This window comes from Equus asinus, chromosome 23 (genome assembly GCF_041296235.1).
Source record: "Equus asinus isolate D_3611 breed Donkey chromosome 23, EquAss-T2T_v2, whole genome shotgun sequence".
Lineage (NCBI taxonomy): Eukaryota > Metazoa > Chordata > Mammalia > Perissodactyla > Equidae > Equus > Equus asinus.
In genome coordinates this window covers 50727679-50754482 of record NC_091812.1, presented here as the reverse complement: position 1 = coordinate 50754482, position 26804 = coordinate 50727679, and the positions used below count along the sequence as shown (strand labels likewise).

The following is a 26804-nucleotide window of genomic DNA, read 5'->3' as shown; positions in this document are numbered from 1 at the left end:
GGGCCAGTCCCAGTGGCCTAGTGGTTAAGTTTGGCACACTCTGCTTCAGTGGCCCGGGTTTGGTTCCCAGGTGCAGACCTACACAGCTTGTCAGTGGCCATATTGTGGCAGCAGCTCACATACAAAATAGAGGAAGACTGGCCACAGTTATTAGCTTAGGGAGACTATTCCTCAGCAAAAAAAGAGGAAGACTGGCAACAGATGTTAACTGAGGGTGAATCTTCCTCAGCAAAAAAACAAAAAACAAAACCCAAGAAAGCTATTCTCATATATTTGTCAGTGGAAGCAACCAGCTGGGCTCAGTCTGGCATTTAAATGATGTGTCTTGGAGATGGTGTCAAGATGGCAGTGTAGGCAGACTCTGAACTCACCTCCGCCCATGGACACAACAAATTTATACTACTCTTGGAACAATTACCCTTGAGAAAGAACTGAAAACTGGATTAAAAAAAAATTCCTTGCAACAAGGGACAGTGATGACTGAAGTAGAAAAGGTAGAAATTTCTTTCTGGAGAGAAAAAAGCCACCTTTGAGCTGTGGTGTTTCACAGCCAGCTGGGAGCAATCCTAAGGTACAAAGCCTTCCCTGGAGGAGTGGGGGATCTGAGCAGGGGAGCATTACCACAATAAGCAGCTTTTTGGACTCAGCACAACTGAGAGAAGTGTCATAATATCTGGCTTTCCTGGCTATTAAATACAACAGGGACTAATCCCAGAAAAGTTATCAGACATAAGGGAAAGGGAAGCCTGCTCTTAAAGGGCCCATGCACAAATTCACCTGTTTCAGAAAGCAACCTAAAATCACTAGAAAGAAAGGCACACAGTCCTTTGGTGAAAAGAGACTCACTTGATAGGCTCTAGGTGCATCTAGGTGAGAGGTGAGACCTCCCCAGGGACTGAGACATTGGTGGCAGCCATTATTGTGACCTAGTACAGGCATGCTGACATAGATGCTGGCAGATGCCATTGGAGTTCTTGCCCTGGCCTGTTAGCATAGGGGTCTTCCACACTTGCTAGAACACCAATTTAATTCAGCTTAGCTAGGGCAGGCAGCCCATCCTAGGGACTGGCCCCACCCAACAGCAAGCCCTCAGGCAACTTGTGGGCTGGCATAGGTGGGGTGCCTGGATCCTCTGCAGCTGGGCAAATGGATCTGGCTATCTGGGGCAGAGCATGCGTGAGGAGCAGGTGGAGTGTGTAGGGTGTTGGTGGAGTGTATGGGGCCTCTGCAGTGGGGCAACTGGGTCTGCTTCAGTGGGTTGAGGTACATGCATGGGGCAGGGCTGTATTGATGGGGTATGGCCCTGGGGGCAGAGGAGCTTGTCAGTTGCAGCAGACTTGTGCTTCTGAAACAGTCACATAGGGGAAGAGCGCCACTTTCTAAAACCTGAAACAATTGGGTGCTCCCATGCCTGGGGCAAGCCCCACTCTGCTGCAATCCTAAGAGAGCTTACAACAGCCTTGCAGGCCAGAGGCATACTGCAATTGTCAGCTCCTGAGCCTAGCAACCAGCCATGCTGGGGGCCTACTCACTTAACAGAAAAAATGCAACAGGAATGTGCTATTAGACCTTGCAGCCAACTGTGCTGGGGCTTCCCACACTGGATAAAGTGTCTGAAGGGTCTATAGCAGCTACACACAGCTGAGCATTACAACCAGCTGTCCAGGGAGACAGCCCAGCCTCCCTGGACACCTGCAGTAGGAGCAACCCTGTCACAACAGAAGGACACATGTAGCCTACACAGGGGACACTCCTGAAACATTTGGAACCGGTGACAAGAGGGAAGCACACTGCTGGGACTCATAAGGCAGGTCTTACATAAGGCCAACTCTCCAAGATTGGGAGATTGACTTGACCTACTTAATACATAGATATAAGCACAGAAAAAGGGGCAAAATGAGGAGACAAAGGAATACATGCCAAGAAAGGGAACAGGACAAAACCCCAGAAAAAGAACTAAATGAAAGAGAGTAATCTACCTGACAAGGAGTATCAACTCAGAGTCATAAGGATGCTCACTGATCTTGGGAGAAGACTGGATGAACTCAGTGAGAACTTCAACAAAGAATTGGAAAATATAAAAAAGAACCAATCAGAAATGAATACAACACTGGAAATGAAAAATTCACTAGAGGGACTCAATAGCAGAGTAGATGGTACAGAAGAACAGATCAGTACGCTGGATAAAAGACTACAGGAAATCACCCAAGCTGAACAGATAAAAGAAAAAAGAAATAAGAAGAACGAGGACAGTCTAAGGGACCTCTAGGGCAACATCAACCATATTATAATTCGTTTTATGGGTGTTCCAGAATGGGAAGAGAGAGACAAAGGGGGAGAGAATCTATTTGAAGAAATAATAGCTGAAAACTTTCCTAACCTAAGGAAGGAAACAGACATCCAGGTACAGGAAGCACAGAGAGCACCAAACAAGATAAAGCCAAAGAGGCCCACAAAAAGACACATTATGATTAAAATGTCAAGAATTAAAGATAAAGAGAGAATCCTAAAAGCCTCAAGAGAAAGGCAACTAATTACATACAAAGGAAAACCCATAAGGCTATCAGCTGATTCCTCAGCAGAAATCTTACAGGCTAGAAGGGAGTGGCACAATATATTTAAAGTGCTGAAAGGAAAAAACCTACAGCCAAGAATACTCTACCTGGTGAGGTAATCATTCAGAATGGAAAGAGAGATAAAACGTTTCCCAGACAAGCAAAAACTAAAGAATTTATCACCAAGAAACCAGCCTTAAAAGAAATGCTAAAGAGACTTATTTAAGTGGGAAAGAAAAGACCACAAATAGGAATAAGAAAATTACCAAAAAAGCAATAAAATCAGTGGTAAAGGCAAATATACAGTAAAGGTAGCAGATCAGCCACCTATGAAGCTAATATGAAGGTCAAAAGACAAAAGTACTAAAATTATCTATTTCCATTATAAGAGGGTAATGGATACACACACACAAACACAAAGAGGTTAGATATGATATCAGAAACATAAAATGTGGGAAGAGGGGAGTAAAAGAGTAGAGCTTTTAGCAAGAGGTCAAACTGAAGAGACCATCAACTTAATATAGATTGTTATATATGCAGGTTATTAAATATGAACCTCATGGTAATCGCAAACCAGAAACCTATCAAAAAACATAAAAAATTAAGAGAAAGGAATGAAAACATAATACTAAAGAAAGCCATCAAACCACAAGGGAAGAAAGCAAGAGAAGAAGAAGGAACAGAGATGAACTACTAAAATACCCAGAAAAAAAGTAACAAAATGGCAATAAGTAAACACTTATCCATAGTTACTTTAAACATCAATGGACTAAATGCTCCAACCCAAAGGCATAGAGTGGACAATTGGATTTAAAAAAAAAAGCCCATATATGTGCTGCATACAAGAGACACCTTCATACTTAAAGACACTCACAAACTGAAGGTTAAGGGATGGAAAATGATATTCCATGCAAATGGCAATGAAAAGAAAGCTGGGGTACCAATCAGACAAAATAGACCTTAAACAAAAACTGTAACAAGAGACAAAGGAGGACACCACAAAATGATAAAGAGAACAATCCAACAAGAGGATATAACACTTGTAAATATCTATGCACCCAACACAGGAGCACCTAAATATATAAAGCAATTATTAACAGACCTAAAAGGAGAAATAGACAGTAACACAATAATAGTAGGGGACTTTAACACTCCACTTACACCAAAGGATAGATCATCCAAACAGAAGATCAATAAGGAAACATTGGCCTTAAATGACACACTAGACCAGATGGACTTGGTAGACATATACAGAACATTCCATCCAAAAACTGCAGAATACACATTCTTTTCAAATGCACATGGAACATTCTCCAGGATAGATCACATACTGGCCAGAAAACAGGTCTCAATAAACTTAAGAAGATTGAAATAATACCAAGCATCTTTTCTGATCACAATGGTATGAAACTAGAAATCAACTACAGGAAGAAAATCAAAAAAGCCACAAACATGTAGAGATTAAACAAAATGCTACTGAATAGTGATCAGGTCAATGAAGAAATCAAAGGAGAATCAAAAAATACCTGGAGACAAATGAAAATGAAAATATAACATACTGAAATTTATGGGATACAGTGAAAGTGGCTCTAAGAGGGAAGTTTATAGCAATACAGGCCTGCTTCAACAAAGAAGACAAATCTCAAATAAACAATCTAACAGTGCATCTAAAGGAAATGGCAAAAGAAGAACAAAGTCCAAAATCAGTAGAAGGAAGGAAATAATGAAAATCAGAGCAGAAATAAATGAAATAGAGACTAAAAAACAATAGAAAAAGTCAATAAAACGAAGAGCTGGTTCTTTGAAAACATAAACAAAATTGACAGACTTTTATCTAGACTTACCAAGAAAACAGGAGAGAAGGCTCAAATAAATAAAATCAGATATGAAAGAAGAGGAATTACAATGGACACCTCAGAAATACAAAAGATTATAAGAGAATACTATGAAAAGCGATATGCCAACAAATTGGATAATCTAGAAGAAATGGATAAATTCTTAGAATTATAAAGCTTCCAAAACTGAATCAAGAAGAAATAGAAAATTTGAATAGACCAATCACCAGGAAGGAGATCTAAACAGTAAACAAAAACCTCCCAAAAAATAAAAGTCCAGGACCAGACGGCCTCCCTGGTGAGTTCTATCAAACATTCAAAGAAGACTTAATACCTATCCTTCTCAAACTCTTCCGAAAATTTGAAGAGGAGGGGGAGCTTCCTAACTCCTTCTACGAAGCCAACATTATCCTGATACCAAAACCAGACAAGGACAACACAAAAAAAGAAAATTGCAGGCCAATATCACTGATGAACATTGATGCAAAAATCTTCAACAAGATACTAGCAAGTTAAACACATCGATACATTAAAAAGATCATACACCGTGATCAAGTGGGATTTACTCCAGGGATGCAGGGATGGTTCAACATCCAAAAATTAATCAATGTGATACACCTCATTAAAAAAATGAAGAATAAAAATCACATGATCATCTGAATAGATGCAGAGAAAGCTTTTGATAAGATACAGCATCCATTTATGATATAAACTCTGAATACAGCAGGTATAGAAGGAAAGTATCTCAACATAATGAAGGCCATATATGACAAGCCCACAGCTAATATCATTCTCAATGGAAAAAACCTGAAAGCTATCCCTCTAAGAACAAGAACCAGACAAGGCTGCCCACTTTCACCACTCTTATTTAACATAGTATTGGAAGTCCTAGCCAGAGCAATCAGACAAGGAAAAGAAATAAAAGGGATCCAAAGTGGGAAGGAAGAAGTGAAAGCATCACCATCTGCAGATGACATGATTTTACATAGAAAACCCTAAAGAGTTCATCAAAACACTTTTAGAAATAATAAATGAATATGTTAAAGTTGCAGGATACGAAATCAACATACAAAAATCAGCTGCATTTCTATACACTAACAAACCAATTAAAAAATGGGCAAAAGATCTGAAGAGACGTTTCTCCAAAGAAGCTATACAGATGGCCAACAGGCACATGCAAAGATGTTCAACGTCACTAACTATCAGGGAAATGCAAATCAAAACTATAATGAGATATTACCTCGCTCCCATCAGAATGGCTGTAATTAACAAGACAGGAAATAAAAAGTGTTGGAGAGGATGTGGAGAGAAGGGAACACTTGTACACTGCTGGTGGGAGTGCAAACTGTTGCAGCCACTATGGAAAGCAGTAAGGAGTAGCCTCAGAAAATTAAGAGTAGATCTACCTTACGATCCAGCTATTCTACTGCTGGGTATTTATCCAATAACGTGAAAACACGAATGAATAAAGATACATGCACCCATATGTTCATTGCAGCATTATTCTCAATAGCCAAGACTTGGAAGCAACCTGGGTGCACATCAAGGGAGAAATGGATAAAGAAGATGCGGTGTATATACACAATGGAATACTACTCAGTGATAAAAAATGATGAAATCTGGCCATTTGTGACAACATGAATGGACCCTGAGGGTATTACGCTAAGCAAAATAAGTCAGAGGGACAAAATCAAATGCTATTTATGATCTCACTCATAAATAGAAGATAAAAACAATAACAAAGACATAGAGACATAGATTGAACCGGTGGTTACCAGAGGGAAAGAGGGGAGGTAGGAGGACAAAAAGGGTGTTTAGGCATATGTGTGGGTTGATGGATTGCAATTAGTCTTTTTGTGGTGATGTAACCTACACAGAAATCGAAATATAATGATGTACACTTGAAATTTATATAATGTTATAAACCAATGTTACTGCAATAAAAAAATTAATTTTTAAAAAGTGGCTAGGGTGCCTATTTAGGCTTGAATTATAATAAATATAAGCTCTAAAATCGGGGAAAAATAAAGAATAAATAAATGATGTATCCTAGACGTAACAATACTCTCATCACCCAGAGGCAAATTGAAAAAACATATTTCGAATAACAGCAGAAGAGAGTTCTGTCGGTCATTTTTCCATCTCCTCCTTTCTAGTGCTAGCATGCTACTGCCCCTATCCCTCAGAAAAATGCAACTCTAACCCTAATTCCTTCTGTGCTAATTGGGTGGCAGGGATTTCTATCCATTCCTCAGCTGACATCGTTGGAAGCAAGCTCACTTTATTGCATTTATTTATAAGATCGTCTGTGCTTGAGCAGCTTCACTGGCTAAAGCCCCACATCTCTTAGTCTCGGTTTGGGGTTGGTTATTGCCCATATTGATCTGTTCAATGGACAGAGACAAAATACCTCGCTTAAAGATACTCACTGCTGGTTGTCAGGAAAACTTGATAAAAACATGTGCCTGGATCGAGACAAACCATGGCCACTAGTGAAAAATCCATTTAGAGGGTCTGACTCCCATAAGTGGGTTAAGAAATCATTTATTATATCAAGAAAATATATTCCTCACAATATTCCTACCTTGGTACCATATGAATCAAATATGTCATAAATAAATCAGTCCGTTGCTGAGGGAAAAAAAAACAGTCAATGTCCCAAAGTACTCCTGAAAGAAAGAGGCTGCAGCTTTATAAGAGGAATCTCAACATTAAGTACATTACCGTAACGTGACCCTGTCTCGACACTTATTTCAGCTATTCTGTGACACTGATATCCGCATTTGTATCTTCTGCATGGCATTTAGTTTAGTGGAACAACAAGGCTGGCACATACTTCTGTTCTCTAAACTTCTAGTTATTTCTTGGTAGTTCAGTTTTTAGTCTTTAATCATAGTTGTCTTCTAAACGTATCTGAGTGGCTGCTTTCTAACACATTTTTTGGCCAGAGCGCTAACCCATTATTTTTTCATTTTGGGGTTACCAAAAGTATCTAATATTCGATAACAGTATCTCCATATGCTAAAGACTTTGAGCTGCTGATTTTTTTATGTTGCTTAATGAGACAGGCTGGTGACAATATTTCATTTTACATAGGGGGAAATAAATAATATTTGCTGTTTTAACTATGGAGCTCTCCGTGTTAGCAGGAGCTCCAGTGAGAGATAATATTTCTGGACTATTGTTCCTGCTTCTCTGTAGCAGCTCAGAAGTGATGGCCACAGCTCCTAGACATTACCATTTAATTTAAGCAATGTGAGTCTCCTTGGTGGGGAGAAGGAAAGACTTGCTGACAGTATATCATTTTTTCATTATACTATGGAGAGTAATTATAGGTTGCGACATACATTTAGAGACTAGTCCATGTGGTTAAAAAAAAAGGAAGAATTAAGACCACGCAAAATTGTGTTTTTAAAATTCAAAATCAATAAAAAAATAATGTGACACGTAGGACCTTTCCTAGGGTTCAGTGCGCTAAACATGTAAAGTATATTAAAATGTGGAAACCGTATACCTTTCATTGCATTATTCCACAGCTGTCATTTATTTCATTTTGGTATAAAAATTGTTCTGAGCATAATTGTATACATTTCCTTTAGCTGGCACCAGCACTTCAATTACAATTTACTTCAATTCAGATTAATCATGCCAAGATGGCAATTCCATTACACCAGGAGTAAAATTTAATAATCTAATATATGGCTATAGTTTAAATGGCTAAAACTATGTGTTTAACTACTTTAGGGATTTTATTAAGATTAAAGTTAAACATAATGCATCTTAATCAGACCTTTCGTGGAAAACATTCATTACAGAATATGTTTGACCACGGTCTAGGCAATGCTTCTGTGGAAGCGTTAAACTCCACTTAAACGGCTTTCGTTTGAGAAGCATCTGATAACGGGAACGATGTTTAATTATCAATGTAAGATGTTTTCATTTAATTTCAACTTTGTTATATTATTTAACTTTGGTCATATTGCAATATTATATACAGGATTATGCTTTAGACAAAATGACAAAATATAGTGTACAAGAGAGCAGAGTTTATTTAGGTAAAATAATACATATCTGGTTTTAAATGTGTTTAACCTACGAATACATATAAGGAGCAACTAGCTCCAATTACATGCGCCCTATTTCTGTGTTTTAAACAGGACCTTAGTGGATTAAAGAGTTAATACCCTCTAAAATGAACTGCTTACTTCCTCTCCAGCAGCAAGAAGGCCTGTTAAGCCAGATACTGGCAGGAGAGAAACGAAAAGTTTTAAGCCTTCATATATTCACGTAAAGGTTGCACTGCGATCTTTAGCCACTGCCTTTCCTCTGCAGTTGTGCAATGGTTAGTTGCTTTTTCTTAAAGCTTTTTCTCAAAGAAGTAGAAAAAGGTGCTGAAGTAACTTCATAGGCTAGAAATAATTTATGTTTTGCTTATTGCCCTTTTAAGTAAGAAATGTGTTACCTAATGCATGAACCATTTTTCTGTGAAACCAAGTGACTGAATATCATTTCTTTACAAATGAATTTTGGTCACTGTACCAATCTGTATTTTGGATTTCTTTTTCAACCTCTTGCTGTTTACGGTGTGAGTCACGAATACAATTTGTGTTCTGGCAAAACGTATGAGGTTTAGATTCAAACAGGATGATTCTGAGAAAATTGCTTTTGAACATGTAGATTATAATGTTAATTTACATCCCCAGTAAAATTTAAACTCTGGGTTGAATTTGGAAACTATTTCATATCCTACCTGCTATCCTGTGAGCTCCAGGATGGTGGGGAACATGTCATATGTACCCATGCATAGCACAGAACCTAATACTTGTATTAAATAAATTAATATAGAAACCATCAATCTGAGAAATTACTTTGGTCACAAATGAAATTCATCAATGAAGTACTTTCCCTTATTCTTAAAAATGATACTGCAAGGGCCTGCCCTGTGGCCAAGTGGTTATGTTGGCGGGCTCCACTTCAGCAGCCCAGTGTTCTGCCAGTTCGGATCCTGGGTGCAGACATGGCACCGCTCATCAGGCCATGCTGAGGTGGCATCCCACATAGCACAACCAGAAGGATCTACAACTAGGATATACAACTATGTACTGGGGGCTTTTGGGAGAAGAAGAAGAAGGAGAAGAAAAGAAGATTGGCTACAGATGTTAGCTCAGGTGGCAATCTTTAAGAAAAGAAAAAAAAATGATGCCACAGATATACCCATCAGCATTTTCTAGTAGAATCAATATACAGCTATTGAACAATCAATTGATCAATTAATCTGTGTTTATTTCTCCTCGTTGCTTCTTCTTCTGAAGCATCTGGAAAATTTGTGTCTACCGGTGTTACAAATTTCATGGCCTTAAGCAGGTATGGGACTGTGATCACTAGGCAAAGACCTGGTAGCCATTTGATGCCAATCCCAGCAAGAAAGGGAAAAGAAAAGCTAATAAACTTCCTTTGCCCTCAGATAGATTTTACTCCCCCTTTAATTTTTGTGAGTGGCTATATTGCAAGGCTGGGAGATAAGGAGTGTGAAAAGCTGCCCAGACTTTCACATCAAATCTATCTCACATCATCAGATGCAGCCTGGACCTTCCCACCTTTGACCTCTTGGAAAAGAGGAGGTCAGATTGTGGAGAAGAAGGTGGGCAGGACACCTTCATTTTCTTACTTCAAAATTAAAAGATATTTAGAGGGCAATCCTAAGTTTCGAGAAACACTTTGAAACTGGTCAATCTCCAATTTGACAGCCCCTAAGCCTCATTTCACCCTTGGTGAGAAGATGACACTTTGTTCAGAACCCGGGAAAGCCACAACCAGTGAGACGCTGCTTTCTTGAAACCAATCATCTTCAACAGCAAAACAACTTGTGGTTTTAAAACTTACGAAGGTTCTTCTGACACAGCAGCTCCTTCTTCCAGCTCTTGAGCTTGTTTGTACCATGGCAGCTTGGCCTCGACTGGAAGTTTCTCTGAGAATTAAGTACACGCACATAAAAGAGAAGAGGTTAGAACCAATTTGAGATTTCAGGGAAATTCCTTTTTCTCCTTTCCACTTCTTGATTGTGCACTACCTAGAAACTATGTTGATAACCGCAAATAAGTTTTCAGGTAAATTTCTGCCTCTGATGATGGTTACATCAAGAAAAAAAGAATCAGATTTTGAAGTGTTCAACAATACTAGTCTTTGTGTATATGCTTCTCCTTTATTATGTTAAGGAGCACAGGAAAGTCTTTCTATTATGAAAGTCATAACTCTAGGAGTACCAGCTCAATATGTATGTCACCATCATAGTATCTTTTCACTATTTCCTGTTGAAAAGAGAGCAATATTTACCTTTTAAAACAAACACAAAATACAATAAATTATACTATGATACTTTCATAAATTCTAATTTGTTTCTCTTTTGCCTTTTGGCTGTGATCTATGCCATGTTGTCAAAAACGAACAAAAAAGAACTCTGCCACTCTGAAATTCACAAAACTTTACTTTAGATATCTGACTCATTCACTACCACCCCAAGGCTCACTGACGATCGAATATGAGCAATTTAGGGTCCACAACCCATAATTTCACTTGTTTCACCTATTTATCTAGCTTTGGCCAAACAATTCAGAACAAGCTTCCTAACTACTTCCTGGAAAAAATTGTGGAGGAGAGAAAGAAAGAGGGAGGTTATAGCTGCTCCTACAGAAGTAACTGCCAAGATTCCCATTCTGACATATTTATTAGGTTCATTTATGGCGTATTTGCCTTTATAGTATGAGCCAGTGAAGCTCTATCACCATTTTATAACATATAATTGTAAAGATGAAAGGAATATATCTATATATGCACATGCCACAGAATTATATGGCATTTTAACGATGTTTAGAGAGCCGGACTCACGACTTAGTTGTGAAAATCCAGATTTTATTCTTGATAGTTAACCACAAACTGTTTTTCTTTCTCTTAAGTGGCTTGGTAAAGACAGAGCTAATAAATAATTGACTGTTTTCAGTTAGGGGCATCACTTCTTGCCCCTCGATGTGAAGCACTTGTGTGTCGTCAGAAAACAAAGTGAGTGAGAAACGTAAACTGCTAAAGCCAAGAGGATTTGCTAACATTGTAAACACAGCAACTCGACACCTATATGTACTTCATTTTACAACTAGCCCATCTCTCCCAACTAAAGGGCTCAGTCAACGCTGCCATCGCTGCCAGGGCGAGTCATCTCTGCCTTCCAATAATGAAGCATTCAGCTCCTCACTAATGGTAGGCTGGTAACACTTCACGATCTATTTGAACCTAATCCTGTCATTTGTACCACTGGCCACTTTCTCCCATATTTGAGGATGCAGGTGATAATCAAGAGTTGAAGATAACATTTGTGGAAAACTTACCATATGTCAGGCAGTGGAGTAGGAACACTTTGCCTTATAGCTCATTGAATCCTCACATGGTCTCTGAGGTAGTTGCTATCATTATCCTCACTTTCCAGATGAGAAACTAAGTCTTAGAGAGAGATGTATTGACTAAAATTGATCAGGATTTCTGGTAAGATTTTTGTTTTTCGTTTCCTTTTATATCATTAATTTAGATTTCATGATGTCATTCACTTCCACCCAGGGCAGCCTATCATATAAGGAGCTACACTGTGGCTGATTTTCAGAGAAATTTAATGGTTTAAAGAAATAAACTAAGAAACAGAAAGGAATTATATTTGATATTAAAAATAGGAGGAAGCTATTAAAAATAGATATTAAAAATAGGAGTTCTTTACTTCTGAACAATTTATAACTTTGGAATTTTCTACTTCATTGACACAGACTAACAAAATTAGCAAAGATGTCAGATTGGTATTCATGCTAATCTGAGAGACCCAATATAATTATAATGTCTTGCTCACTAAGTAGAACTTTTCTAATATTTACTTTTTATAAATTATTTGCAGTATCCATTAAATTCTCATTTATTCCAGTTTTTCATTTCAAATTATGATTCTGGAATTCAGTGTCATACTAACCTTTTAATTTTCAATATAGAAAACAACAGCTTTCTGTTCTATCAGTTTGAAGTATGACCTTCCCAATGTGTTTCATGCTTAGCAAAGTAGACACTCTTGGATTCACAGAATAATTTTTAACAGCAAGAACTGTGGATAGTAAATCGCACATGTATTTCTCCAATATCTCTATAATATCTCCTTTGAAGCAGACCTACCTGATATTTTTCAGCAACGGTCTTCAAACAACTTTATGACCCAGGAGAGAATTATATAAATATGTAGTGCTTAATAACAATTTGCAAGCAAATATGTGAAAGGTTTTAAAAAAGAGTTAAGTCCATTTAGTGGAGTCTAAGTTACAAAGAATAGTTACTAAGAACACTTGGGATACTTAAAAACATTCCAAGGAGTTTAAAACAGTGCCCGAATACACGTAACAGTGAGAAGACTGCTAACAGAGCACGGTCAAGTTACCTTTGGGTTTATAGCAAGGAGTGGGTATGACGCATTCCTCTTTTATGTGGGGCTTCGTTTTGGGGCTACAGCCTCCTGTGTGCATTCCACGATGGTCGATGCAGAGGACCACACGATACCTGAGGCCCTGGCCACACGTCACCGTGCACTGGAAGGAGAGTGCAAGAGAGAGGAGACTCATAGGCAAAGCCTTGTTTACTTTTCTTTCTTCCCACCTGCGACTTTTTAAAGGACAGCATTTATATAAGGACTCCTGGTGGCTTTAGACCACTTCTTACCAGTCATGGGATCTTTATACTACTTGGCTATTGGGGGTGAAGCTAGCTGAAAGTTAAATCACTTTCAATTGCTTAGCTTTGGCTTAGTCAGTCAGCACCCACTGTGTGCAAAGTCCCAAACCAAGGAGCAAAAAGAAGGAGAAAAGAAACTGTAGAGTGTGCTCAATTATTTTTTTATCATTTTATTTATTTATTTATTTATTTATTTATTTATTTATTTATTTATTTATTTATTTTTGAGGAAGGTTAGCCCTGAGCTAACATCCGCCACAAACCCTCCTCTTTTTGCTGAGGAGGATTGGCCCTGAGCTATCATCTGTGCCCATCTTCCTCTACTTTATATGTGGCTTGATAAGCAGTGCATAGGTCCATGCCTGGGATCCAAACTGGTGAACCCTGGGCCACTGACGCAGAGCACGTGAACTAAACTGCCACGCCACTGGGCCTGCCCCGTGTGCTCAATTTTGAACACCAGTACTGCATCTTAATTTTACTTAGTCACTTTGCTAATGACTCAGGTCCCAAATATGGGAAATGTTGGCTCCCACATACACATGAAAATTTTTTTCACTGACATCATAGATAATTTATATTGCAGTGTGACTGATCCAATTGATTATATTGACATGGAAAAAAGTCTTTAGAGGAAGTGATTCAATGGCCAGATGTAGACAGCACCTTCAGTGGTTCTACATGCTTGGGAGCAACTCTAGTTGGAGAGAAACATCAGCTCTGATTTGCTGCCACAAAGCCAGGTAGCTAAGTGAAGAGCCTTTTGTCAACTCTGTGGCTGAGGGCACAATGGTTTATCTCCTCATCTTTCCATCTCCTTTTCCCTTTCAACCCTTTTTGCATTAGTGGCCAGGAAACCCAAAATAACATTTTATGTCTAAGCGGCTTCCCTAACATCTAGAAGTTTTTGGTTTTAATTATCCTACTCCATCCCCATTCTAATTGCTTTGCTATTTTCATGTCATCTTCTTTTCAATGAATAATATACATAGTTTTAATTTTAATCCACTCAGACCCTTTTTGGATATAGATGAGTATAAGAAATAAAAAATGACACCAAACTTTTGGTTTACTGAGCTCTATCATCAGAGCAGCTTTCACAGATTCAGGATCAGTCACTCAGCCTCAATTACTCTTGACAGGCATTTGCCTCCCCTTGCCACTTGAGGGAACATGATGGGAGCAATAGAAGCTTCTCGAAGTAACTTGAGGAAAGATATATATATATATATATATATATATATATATATATATATATATATATATGTATATTTTCACTCATTTGTTTTGGTCATGCTGCATTTGGGGCATGCCTACTCCAGGAGCTAAGCTGGTAGGTTTCTAGACACCTCAAGAGGAGAAGTGGGGAACTGCATAGGGTAGCTGGTGGGGTCATGATGATGAGAGGGAAGAGTGGACTTACTCTCCTAACGAACAAAGAAAGAAGGCACAGTTACCGGAGACCACTCCTGTGCCAGCCATTTAGGGCAGTCAAAAATGTTGCAGGGCTGCACGATGGGCATCTTAGGGGTGTACATGCATTTCCACTCTTCCACTGAGGTGACATGCCCCTGGATGTCCTCCTCCACACAGGAAACTGCCCGGCTCTGGACGCCCCCCCCACACGAGGAGGAGCACGCGGTCCATGGGGTGGCCTCCCACCTACAGAAGCAAGGGGAGTCATCAGGGCAGACATGCACATAGCCAAACCTCCTCAGTGACCTTTCCGACCAACCCCGTTCCCAGTGCCTATTGGGGCAATCAGGTTCTGAGAGGCTACAGTCCAGAGAACCAAAAGCGATCTATTGACCGAAATCTGATGAGTAACAGAGAAGGATTCAATGTTGGCAAAAGTGCTCTGTAAACTTTGAAGCGCTACACAAGAGTAAGAAATTACTGTTTTGAGAGCCGTTTACAAGGATATCTGTGCTGTCCGTAATCGACTCAAAAGAGGGCTATTCAGACCTTCTTCCTATAGTTTCAGTGAATATTCTGTGTGCATATATATAATAGTCACTTTATTCTATATTTTATAAATATATATTCTGCATATATAATATATATATATATTTTACTAAATCTCAATCTATGTCAAGACTAAAGTTGGTTAATCAGTTAACACTAACAGTTTGCACCTGGGCTGACAGTTTTTATTGTCAGTGTAATACTTCATTACTTAGCTTCTGGATACTTTTATATGAGAAGCTCATGAAAGATCTAAGTAAACCAAACATTCTTTCTCCCTTGCTTCCACAATCATCAGCTTTGGGACTACATGGATTTAGAACAATTCTGATGTTCAAACCAGGCCATCATTACACTAAGGAGCAAAAGTGTTAATATAGGCATTATCTACTTGTTTCTAGCTGCTGAGGGATACTGGCCATTAGTGTCCCCCAAGTAAAGAACACTTGGAATTGTGAAGAAGTTTGGTTTTGGTTGGAAGGCTGATGGCATTGGAATCTAGAGATGCAGTTAAGTAAGGGAGAAAGTAACAATATTGTCAATAACATTTAAGAGAATTCCATTGATTGTTCAGATCTTGACACAGCTCTGAAGTATTTGGGACCAGATGCAGAGAGATATCTTTGCCTGATTCTTTTCTCTCCTCCTGTAGATGTAGAGAATGTAGACTTTTTAAAAATAGGAACTTGGAATTAAGCTTGTCTTTTTTTGCATATATTCTGCTTGTTGATGAGGACTCCTAAGGAACTTTAAGATTTCTTTTAGAATTATGAGAGAGATCATTTTAATGAGAGAAAAACAAAATGTCACCAAGTTGATACACTTGAATAGTTAAATTGAAAAATATTGCACAAGCATCCTGTGGAGACATTAATTATTCTGTAAGTAGGATTTCATGTATACTGTGAGCTTGACTTCTCTTCTGTATGAGCCTGGATAATGTGTGTTTCCCAGTTACAGAGAATTTTTCTCCACATTTTCTCTGCACTGTTCAAGTCTAGGCAACAATTGTTATCTCCACTGCCAACAGCCTAAAGATGCTGCCAAGTACAATATTTTCCTATGCATATTTCCCCAGGAGACACATAAGAAAATACTATTATGGGGAAACTGAGGCCCTCTGTTTAGCCCTTAGGAGACTTTCTGATCCCTTTCAAGAGAATGTGGCAGCTTGGTAGAGGGTTTCTCTTCCAAAAGGGTAAGACCAATTCTCATTTGTCTCCATATAAATCTCTGGAGAGCTTCCCTCTGGAGGTGGACAACAGGTCTGATTCAGACTGAAATTGGGCTGAATACATAAGCACACATTCACATTGGATTTGATCTGACAGTGGAAATATGTTTTTGAATGTACATTTAATCTCTTGGAACATTAAGATGCCATAAAAAGAGCACATTTTCTAATTGGTACTCTGACATCCCTAAACTTGACCCTTCTAAAGAGTGATTAATTTCTGTCTCAACACTTGGACCTGACCCATAGTGTAATTTCATAAACAGTAATAACTATCCTTTTCAATGTCAGTGATCACAGAAAGACAAATGATGCTAATATTATCCTAAGAATTTATAGTATGGTTCAGGCATATAAGTATAGTTCTATATGTGAAAAATTATCATGTGAATTCTTGCAAAATAATAGGGTTATGTGGAATTTGAAAGCAAAACATGTCCGGGTGCTTAAAAGAAAGTATAGCAAAAACTAAAAGAGGGCATCAGTTAGGATATCTTAAAACAGGGACGAGGTAAGTGCTTGGCAGAAAAAAGCATATCCAAGAATCTTGTCCTGAAAGAATAAGAAATGAGTTCATATATCATCTGTGTTAACTCCTTTGGCTCAATTTTTTAAACACACAGTGTGTTTAATTTAAGAAATTCTCAAATTTAAGAATGATGTAGAAAAGTTGCATACATTAATTATGAATTAAACATAATTCATCGGACTACATTGTTATATTATGTTCAGACATGTGTTACAGTCAAAGACCAAAAACAAGAAAAAACAACCTAAAAGTTTATTCAGAGTGTTTTATATTTACACCTGTGGTCTTAAATCCATTCAAATAATTTCAGTAAGTAAAGCCTTCTGCCTTGATCATTAGGTAGGAGCCATCTGAGAACCATTTTTGTTTCTCAATTCCTCGTATGAAATGAAAACTTATTTGTAGAAATAGCTTCCATTTACTAAGACTTCATCAATGAAGCAGAATATCTAACTATAGAATTAGTTCAGTACAGAAGTGCAAGGGGTAAGAAATACAGTCTGTTCATTGGCTAATTGTCCTTTCCAATTGTGATGCATGGACAGGCCAATGTGTACACAGGACAGGGTACAAACAGTCATCAAGGAGGCTCATTTCAGTCTGCCATTGAGGATGTTGGAGTTCTGGCACTTGGGGGATTTCTGAATATATAGGAAATCAAGTTTAACCTAAGACAGGCATTAGTCATACCAGAGAAATATAAACAAGAGAGATCATAGATATAAAGGAAACTTAGGAGTGCCATTACAGGAAAAATATAAACTTGATGTTGCTCCCCCGACACCCAACCTTGCTTTTATCTTGAAATATATTTCCTTCACACAAACAGATACATGTATCTAGAGGATAATTATTTTACAGGTATGGGAATTGAACACAAGTGAAATCTTGGTTCAGTCAAATTAATCTTTTTATATTTTCATTCCATTTTTTTCAAGGAGAAGAATTTACTGTATAAGTTTGGTTCTGGATCAAACTAGCAAAATGATACATTTGTAGCCTTCTAAAGTCATTTATCATCTTTATCAATATAGTCATAGGAAAATGGGAAGGAGCTGACTAATGAGTAACCCTGTAGTGGAAGAACTTTAAAAAAACCCAAACTACTACATATAGCAGCCCTAAATCAAATGCCCCTCTCTACACGCTACCATTAGAATGGTGAAAAGGGAATTCCCTGCCAGTCACTGGAAGTATTTAAGTAGAGGCTGGATGGAAGCTTGCACTGATGCGTATGTATTATATAAATATCTACATATGTGTATATACATGTGTGAATGCATATGCACTAAATACACACATGCATATTTATATAAATACGTATGTTCATATAAGTATCATGTATGGGTATGATTGTTGGCGAAGGAGTGGGAGAAGGAAGCATCAGTTGGGAGCTGGAGTAGATGACCTCAAGGGCCTCTATTTGGATTCCAATTTGAGTATTTGAAGACTTTGGATCAAACTTTGCGTTATTTTACAGTTTAGAATAAAATTATTTTTCTGGGTTTTGCTTAGTTTGAGATTGAGCATGACTAAACCATGGATTATTTTCAACCACTGGTGATCTGATTTAAACCCTAAGTCTAAATGGTAGCTGACTCCTTGAAATTCCAATGAGCAACGAGCATAGAGCAAAGGTCCCTCTTAGCACAGTGGTTACTTGGAACCCAACTTGAATTTCTGCTCTCTGGGGAGCTGTGTCCAATGCGGCAGGCAATACATTCGGTAGCTAGCAGAGTTTTCAGCTTCTCCAGTTTTCTTATGACTATATTAATAAAGAGAACAAGCTCTATTAAAAATTCCTCAATCACTTTCATTATTTTTTCTAGTTTTTAAAAATACTATACTTTAAAAAAGCAACACAGCACATGGAATTTTATGTTTTGGAAAAAAAATGCCCCCCCCCAAAATGTTGTGAACAATAAGGATATGAAAAACTGCCTTTTTGTACTTAACTACAATTTCTTGGGAACAAAAAGAGGATACTCAAAGTTCCTCTGCAAAGTAATACCACATCTGGAATTCCCCGTTAGTGGGATTGTCATAATACTTCAGGCAGTGTTTGTTTAACAGTTAGCAACAGTGCTTTAATGACTAGGGTTCTATAGCAGAGGAAACACGGAAACGGACAAAAGGAGTCAAAGAAAGACATAACATAAACCCATACACTGTATCTAATCAGAGTGAATTACTGTGTCCACTCCGATGTAATATGATCCTATCTTAAAATGGTTTTTGAATGACAAGCTTACAGTCTGAGCAAGCCAGTATTATTCAAAAGGAGAGCTGAGGCTGGATTGCAAAATATACTATCTACCATCTTATTTTTACAGAAAAACACAGAATCTATATATATATATAAAAGAAGCAGAAAACTGATTTACTAATTCTAGCATCAGGATGATTGATTTACGTACCGAGGAAGGGGATGGTAGAGGTCATAAGGCATGATCTGCTTGTATCCGTCACTGTTAGGAACAATAATGCCAACCCTCTGAGTAGAAGGTACACACAATAAAATAAACACTAAATGATTACATTATACAAATTTTTTTAGACAAATGCAAAACAACATTAATAAATTGTCTCTGAAAAACAACACTAAAACAGTTTAATATCTTTATGCTAGCTTACGCTTAAGGACGGGGCAAGTTCTTTGAAAGGGCACCATTTACTATAATTAGTTCTCTGATCCAAGCAGGAAATACCACTGGAAAGGGTGATGGCAAGAAATCTTGGCACCTCATCATTAGCTATGACATAGTAAGCTTGTAAATATCCTTTAATCCCCCCAATTATACATCCTATGAGGTCATTATTATCATCATTATTAATGTCACTTCCAGATGCTCACCAAGCAATTATAGTTACTGTCTCACTTCTGATGAAAGAGAGAGCTATATATGAGTATGTACCTGGGAATTGACCAGCCTACGTAAAGTGCATTAGCAAATAGGTTTCTTCTCTTGGCAGGTCTAAGGATTTTAGTAATATCTGGAAAGGAGCCACTTGGTTATTTTTTAAAAAGAAGGGGAACTAGTCAATATAGTAGGCAACTATCAAGAAAAGCAAGTTCCCTACCAAAACAAAGGTAGGGCGGTTAAAATGAGATAATAAATACGACGGGTCTTTTTTGTGGTCTATAAAATGTGATAATGTGTTAACTGCTCTTATGGTGGTTGTGATTGTCACGACTGCATATCTAGTGTCCTGAGAAAGCTGAGAGATTTGGAGATAGAAACTGAAGGAATCATAAGACATGACATGATAGGCTCTGTGGCTAAGGACCCACAGAAATGATATTATATGCTGGGTGGAAGTCCCCAGAGGCCTTTAGGACTCCAGCGAAGTACACTAACCTACCCCACTGATTTTCACTGAAGCTTCCAATTGCCAAGACTTTCTTCTTGCTGGGTCCCCTGGTTAGTGGAAGATGTATAAGTCATGGGTCTTGGATAAGAGGGCTAGTGCAATGGACCCTGCGTCAAGAGTGGGAGACAGAGCTCACTACACAGGTGGCACCCCACTGTAGAGCATCGTAGGACATGAGCAGATGACACTTACTTTGCAACTGACAAGTGATATGAAGCCCCTCTTTTGATGACTGAAGGAACTCATGAATTCTATATGTATCCTTGGATGGATGGATGGATGGGGGTATATTTATATCTCCATATTCAATATAAATGTGTTTATATTTATATTTAAATAAATTAATCCAAACTTTCATTTTGATCCCATCTTCTGATATAGGATGATATAATATGCTCTTTTTACATGGCTAGCCAACCTAAGTTTTTGGGTAGAAAGAGTGAGCTGGGTATACTGTGGATCAGCAAGATAAAAAAACAGCACTGACTGGAGATCATGGTAGATAAGGAGGAAAGAGGGAGTAATAAGGAGGGAATTCCTAAAGAAATTACTGAAAGGTAAAGGGATACATGAAAGAAATCAAATTTGTTTGAAAGACAATGGGAAACAAAATTATGAAGACAGATTTCTACTCCCAGGAGGGACAACCATTGGAGTACTAATTTATTTATTTATCTTACATGAGTAAATTTTATGTAGTTATTTGTATGACTAAATCGTCATGGTATATGTGTAGGTGTGTTACTCTTAAGTAACTATGTTCATGAAATTGGATGCTGCTTTTTGGGTGTGCTCAAAATCCCATGGCTCTAACACACACGAGAATGGAACAGATATTAACTTTAAACTTTCTCTCTGTTTTCCCAAGTTAGAGAAACTTTCTATTCCTTTCTGCTTTTTTCTTTTTTTGTGTGAGGAAGATTGGCCCTGAGCTACCATCTGTTGCCAATCTTCCTTTTTTTGGTTGAGGAAGACTGTCACTGAGATAACATCTGTGCCAATATTCTTCTGTTTTATGTGGGATGCTGCCACACTGTGGCTTGATGAGTGATGCTAGGTCCCTGCAAGGGATCTGAACCTGCAAAGTCTGGGCTGCTGAAGCAGAGTGCACAAACTTAACCATTATGACCCCCCGCCAGTGCCTCCTTTCTGGCTTCTTTTGACATACAAAAAATCGGATGTGAAAGACTAATCCTGCCTTTTGCTAGAACCGCGTGATCTCTTTCCAATAATCTTTATGTGTAGCAATTAGGGAAATTTTCTTTCCAAAAGAATTATATTCTAAAGAATTCCAATCTTCCAAAGTTCTTCTAGTAACTTTGAATATACATCTAATAGTTAATTAAGGAGTAAATCAAATTGACTTTGCAGTTATATTTTAGCTAACTCTAGTGTCTTTGCTCATGGCTACATCAATTTCTAAGTGCAGAAATGCATAGCATTGCCTTCTTTTCTGAAAAAATTTAAAGCTATGATTTGTCATCTTCAACATTAGAATGAACTGTTGCAGATCTCTGCAAACTGATTTATCAGCTGATGACATTTAAAATGGAGGCACTAATATGGAAGGAGATAGGCCAGCAGAGGAGGGAATGGAAGTGGGAGCGTATAGAATTCAGGATGTTGGGCTTTGCTTTGGACTGATTTTGAAATTATATTTTTGTTTGAACAAGGAGCCTTAAACCTGCATTCAGCAAGACTATAGCTATATTTGTCTTTCTATGGCATGGGTCATGGTGAAGACTCATAAAATGACTCCATGGCACCTGTGAAAACAGAAAGATATCAAAACAATGGTGCTCTGTCCTGCCCTGTTAATGTATATTCGTGTGCATGGGCTCTGTTCCCTCTTGAGGTTCATGCCATTGCCCTGGCCTTTCACCACACTGTCACAGAGGGGCAGGCAATGGTGCCTAAACTTAACTTCCTATTGCTTACATTTAAGACACTTGGTCTTTTTCTTAGGTGAAGTGTACATATTGAAGAATGATGAAAAAGGATGTCATTTACGGACTTTAAGAAGTTCTCACGTTCAGGTCTTGATTTATATGTGTGCGTGTATGTACGTGTGTGTATGCATGCACTCAGACAAGCATCTGAGTGTGCAGGGAGAGGTGAAGGAAGCAAAAATGATTGAAAAAAATGACCATGAAAGGAAAATATAAGAAAGAGTTGGCTTGGGGGTAGAATCGCTCATTCTCCATTGTCTTGACTATTCTGACTACTCACGCCCTTCTTACACTGGGGAGTGACCTGACTCCATCTAAAATCCCCAACATGAGGGGTCATGCTGGGAAGAAGAGGAGAGGAGGAGGGGAAGTAGTCATTCTGGACTCATGTGGTGTAAGTAGAAGAAAGACATCACACCTCATGCCCTCAAAGTATGTACTTGCTGAACTGTCCAATGACAGGAGAATGCTTCAGCATTATGATAAGCTCATGTAATGAAATATTATGCAGTACATAAACATAAAGCCTTTTGAACCACTTTTAATGACATGGAAAATGTTCAAATGTAATGTCAACTGAAAAAAATTCAATACACAATAGAATGTACAATATGATCCACAATACTAAGAAAATTCATATGTTCATATATCTATACGATCATTTTCATAAAGTCTATATATGTGTGTACATATTTGTGCATATATATATATTAGAAATATATTATAAAAAGACCCAAAACAGTTCCTGGTGTTTGGATTATGGATGTTTTTTGCTTTCTTCTTTTTATGTCTGTTTTCTATAACACACAGTCACAGGAATTAGAAGATTCAAGTAAAGTAAAATTTAAGTCTGAGAAAGTGTAAGATAGAAACATTTGGAATTATGATATAAATGGATAAAATGAGGCCATTATCTCAAATCCCACATGTTGCTTAAAGATTATTGAGTTTTTGTCCTAAAATCACCTCAGAAGCTACTTTAGAACGATATCCTTGACTTTAAAAATCAAGCCATATTCAGGCTCACATTACTCAGTTGTGAATTTACATATTGTGATAAATCTCTCTCTCTAAGAAAAATCCTAATATAACTAACTCCATGGGTGCCTAATTTTCAGGGTTCCGGGTTCTTTTCATAACGGAAATGAACCAGAAGGAGTCCTTTTCATGGCTTTAATTGTCCCTTTCAGTGACTCTCTCACGACCTCTTGCCTCTTCTCCTGGGCTGCAGAGCCTCATTTCTGACTTCCTGACAGCTGCATGTGCTCTAGGTTTGTCAAGCTCAGCGCATCCAGACAATTCATTATCCTCTCCTGCAAACTGCTTCTTCTCCTGTGATCGTCGTTCCTGTTCAGAGCACTGCCATCCTCCCATCCATCCAGGCTATGTACCGGGGGATATCTTTGCTTCTCCTCCTTGTGTTCCCTACAGGTGCTCAGTTCTTCCAGTTGCGATGTCTGCCAAGTACATCTCCTTGAGACATGAAGTTGGGCCCTTCTGCAGCAGTCTCCTAACAGAGCTCTGCCTGCGGGCATTGCCTCCTCCAATCCAGACTGCTCCCTGCTGTCATAGCAACCTATATTTTACTTCCCAACTCAAAAGTCTTAAGTGGCTCCATAAAGCCCAATGAAATGTCTTAGCCAAGTGCTACCTCTTCTAAGTCTGTCCCTATTTTCCCTCTCAACCTCCAGCCAGGAACCATCTCTTCCTCTCCCAAACACTCATATTACTAACTCCTTTCATCATTTTAAACTATGGACTAACTTCTAACTATGTATAAGTTTTCTTTAGTTTAACACCATGGACAAACTCGATATTGGTTCTTTACTGTATCTCTTAACACAGTGCCCCGCACAGAGGCAATTAGTAAATATTCATTCAATGAAATCATGCCATTGGTGTGCAGATGCAAAAGCAAGGAGTACAACTACCATCCGGAATTAAAGCAAACAAACAAACAGAAACAAAGTGAAAGAAACTCCCAAACAAACTGCCACTCCCTGTGCACATCTTTAATCCCACTCCTTGCCTTTCACTAGCTCTGCCCTCTGTGAGAGGGGGCAGACTGTTTTGGAGGGTAGTTTGTCAGGTTAGGAAGGCTGCTGGCAGGCAGAGGTGATTGGGTGATTGGCGGGCAGAGAAAGGATCAGCTTAAGGGCAACTGTGCTTCCAGCCTGCTCGGCTCAACTCTGCATCTCTCCCATTGGGTGTCTCCCAGAAGGAGCCATGACAGCTTTTTACAAATCTTCTCTTCTCTTTGTGTCTCATGAGTCTTTCAGGCATCATGCTGCTTTGTAACAGCACGACTCAACTCCCCCTGGGCAGTGTGGGGGCCCAGACTCTAGTTGATTCTTCTTTGCCTTTGCCATGGTATCAAGCATAGAACTTGGCACAGGATAGATACTCAATAAAAAAATGAATGAAATTGAGAGTGGTGGAAGGAGTTCTGGCATAGAAGAGAGTAATTCATCTTCTCTCGACAACTCCAGGGCAATAGAAACTAATCTCTTCCTAAGCAACAGTTTGGAATGTGGCAGGAGAGAAGGAACGAAAAGCTGGAAGAGACACAAGCCTTTGCTTTTTCATGGGTGGCAGAGCATGGAGGATCATGGTGTACTGAGGAGACGGAAGGTCAGTTCTCCCCATGCCACTCTCTTTCTGTGTGACCTTGAGTGCATTATATTTGGACTTCTGCTTTGGTCTTCTGCAAACTCTAAGTATGGATGAAATCAAGAGTTTTAAGATGAAGTCAGAAGGGGTGCCTGGAAACCCATCTCATGGAGCTCTGTCTTACCCACCCCCTTCCTACTGGCTGTTGAGGGCACAACTCCGAGCTCTGTGGACCACAGATTAAAAACCACTGAACTAGGTGATCATCTCAAAAATCTCTTCTACTCTAACATTTGGCGACTTCTTGAAACACAGTAAGTTTCCCTATTATTTAAAGAGGTAAGTTGGGATCCAGCAAATGAGAAAAATATTCTGTAAATAGGTCACAACTTTTTTAAACCATAGTACCTACGAGACAACATTCATTTATCTTTTGGAACCAGACCGAAGAACTCTGCTTTATCATCCAGGAGTTGAAAACATTTTTAAGGCACATATTCATTTTCTGCTATAAAACCAACTACTGGAGAGTTTTTGATCATTTGGCCCAAAATATTAAAATTTCCTCACATCTATATTTCTGTAGTTAAAGATTCCTGGTACTAAGGCATGCAATTTCTGAACTGCTTTTAAATAAGTGGGACTAATATTTCCTTGGGCTGTATCTCTTCCTGTACTAGCCCAAGTGATTTGGTCATTGTTTGGTTTGAGTAAACATCAGTGTTTATGCTTATATGAAAGAGGCTTGATTAACCTAGGCACGTGGTCAGTTCAAAGACCCAGGGCCCCAAACTTTACACTGATACTATTGGCAGTTCTGTGATGGCTGTGGGGGTCTATGTTGGGTTTAAGTCAGATCTCACGGGTTGCTGAAGGCATCATGAAGACCAAGGGTACCTGTGGGATATGATGGCATGAATGCTGCACCGGGGATCAGTTATCTGAGTTTACGTAGCATAGGAGACACTCTGGAACTGCACACTTTTGGTTCCATGACCCAGCTTTCTTTTGTCCACCCTAACTTGGGGTAGGTCACTTAACGTCTTTGGGCCTCAGTTTTTTAATCTGTAAATACAAATGATTGTCTCTAACCTCCTAAGGACTGTAAAGCTGAATTGAGATAATGGATGTGAAAGCACTTTATCAACTTCACATAGAAGTAACATTGGGCCAGTCATTTGACAGTTTTGGCTCTCAATTTAATAATGATAGCTAACTTCTGTCGAGTGCGTGGCACCTTGCTAAGAGCTTTATGTGCATTATCTCATTTAATTCTCATAACTACTCTCTGGCAGGAATATTATACTTATTTTACAGATGGCAAAACTCAGGCCTAGAGAAGTTAAGTAAAGCACTTCCTTAGCTCATAATGTCAAACGGAGAGATTGAGGTTATTAATGAGGATAAGGATAACACCTGTTTTATTAACTCGCAAGTTAGTCAGAAGAATTTCATAAATAATTAGACTTTTATAAAGTTTAAAATGTAACATAAAAAGTGACCATTATTATTAGTAATGAGCTGGTTGGGTAGAAGAACTGAACTGCCCTAATAACTGAGTTATACAGCTGATTGTCTGATGATGTCTGGTATGTCTATCAACCAGAGAAGGGTATGACCATGCATCCTAAAAAGCACCAGAACTCTGCTTTATTTATCTCACTATGAATAATGCATGAAAGTAGAAGTGAGATTTTAAGGTAGTCTTTCTTAGTGCTTACTCATTAGCTACTCAAAGCAGTATATTCAAATGAGGTTAATCAAAAGGAAGGAAGTTACTTTTCTAAATCATTTACCTATTGTAATAAAACAACAAGACCTCTGTGACCAGGAAAACATTTCATTATACTTTAATTGCTAACTAGGTCAATCATTTTCTAGTTCTTACACTGAGTTCTCCTTTTTTGAAGATGGACATGGCATAAATCTCATGTGAATTAAATGGCAGTGTCTCACAGCTGGTTAAGTGGGGATTATTAGACAACTGGACACTGAGACTTCAGGAGT

At 38.5% G+C, this 26804-nt stretch overlaps 1 protein-coding gene across 3 annotated transcripts in view; it reads right to left on the bottom strand.

Moving 5' to 3' along the window:
- The window catches only part of ADAMTSL1 (ADAMTS like 1), an 852153-nt gene that overhangs the window by 182311 nt on the left and 643038 nt on the right, over positions 1-26804 (bottom strand). For 2 of the 3 annotated variants that reach the window (XM_070495595.1, XM_014845577.3), the window contains 4 exons: positions 19284-19334; positions 14596-14800; positions 12849-12996; positions 10274-10358 (listed from right to left, as the gene is read on the bottom strand). In XM_070495595.1, the coding sequence (XP_070351696.1) occupies positions 10274-10358; positions 12849-12996; positions 14596-14800; positions 19284-19334 (489 nt within the window). The remainder of the gene's footprint in view (positions 1-10273; positions 10359-12848; positions 12997-14595; positions 14801-19283; positions 19335-26804) is intronic. The other variant, XM_070495594.1, reaches the window with a different exon arrangement.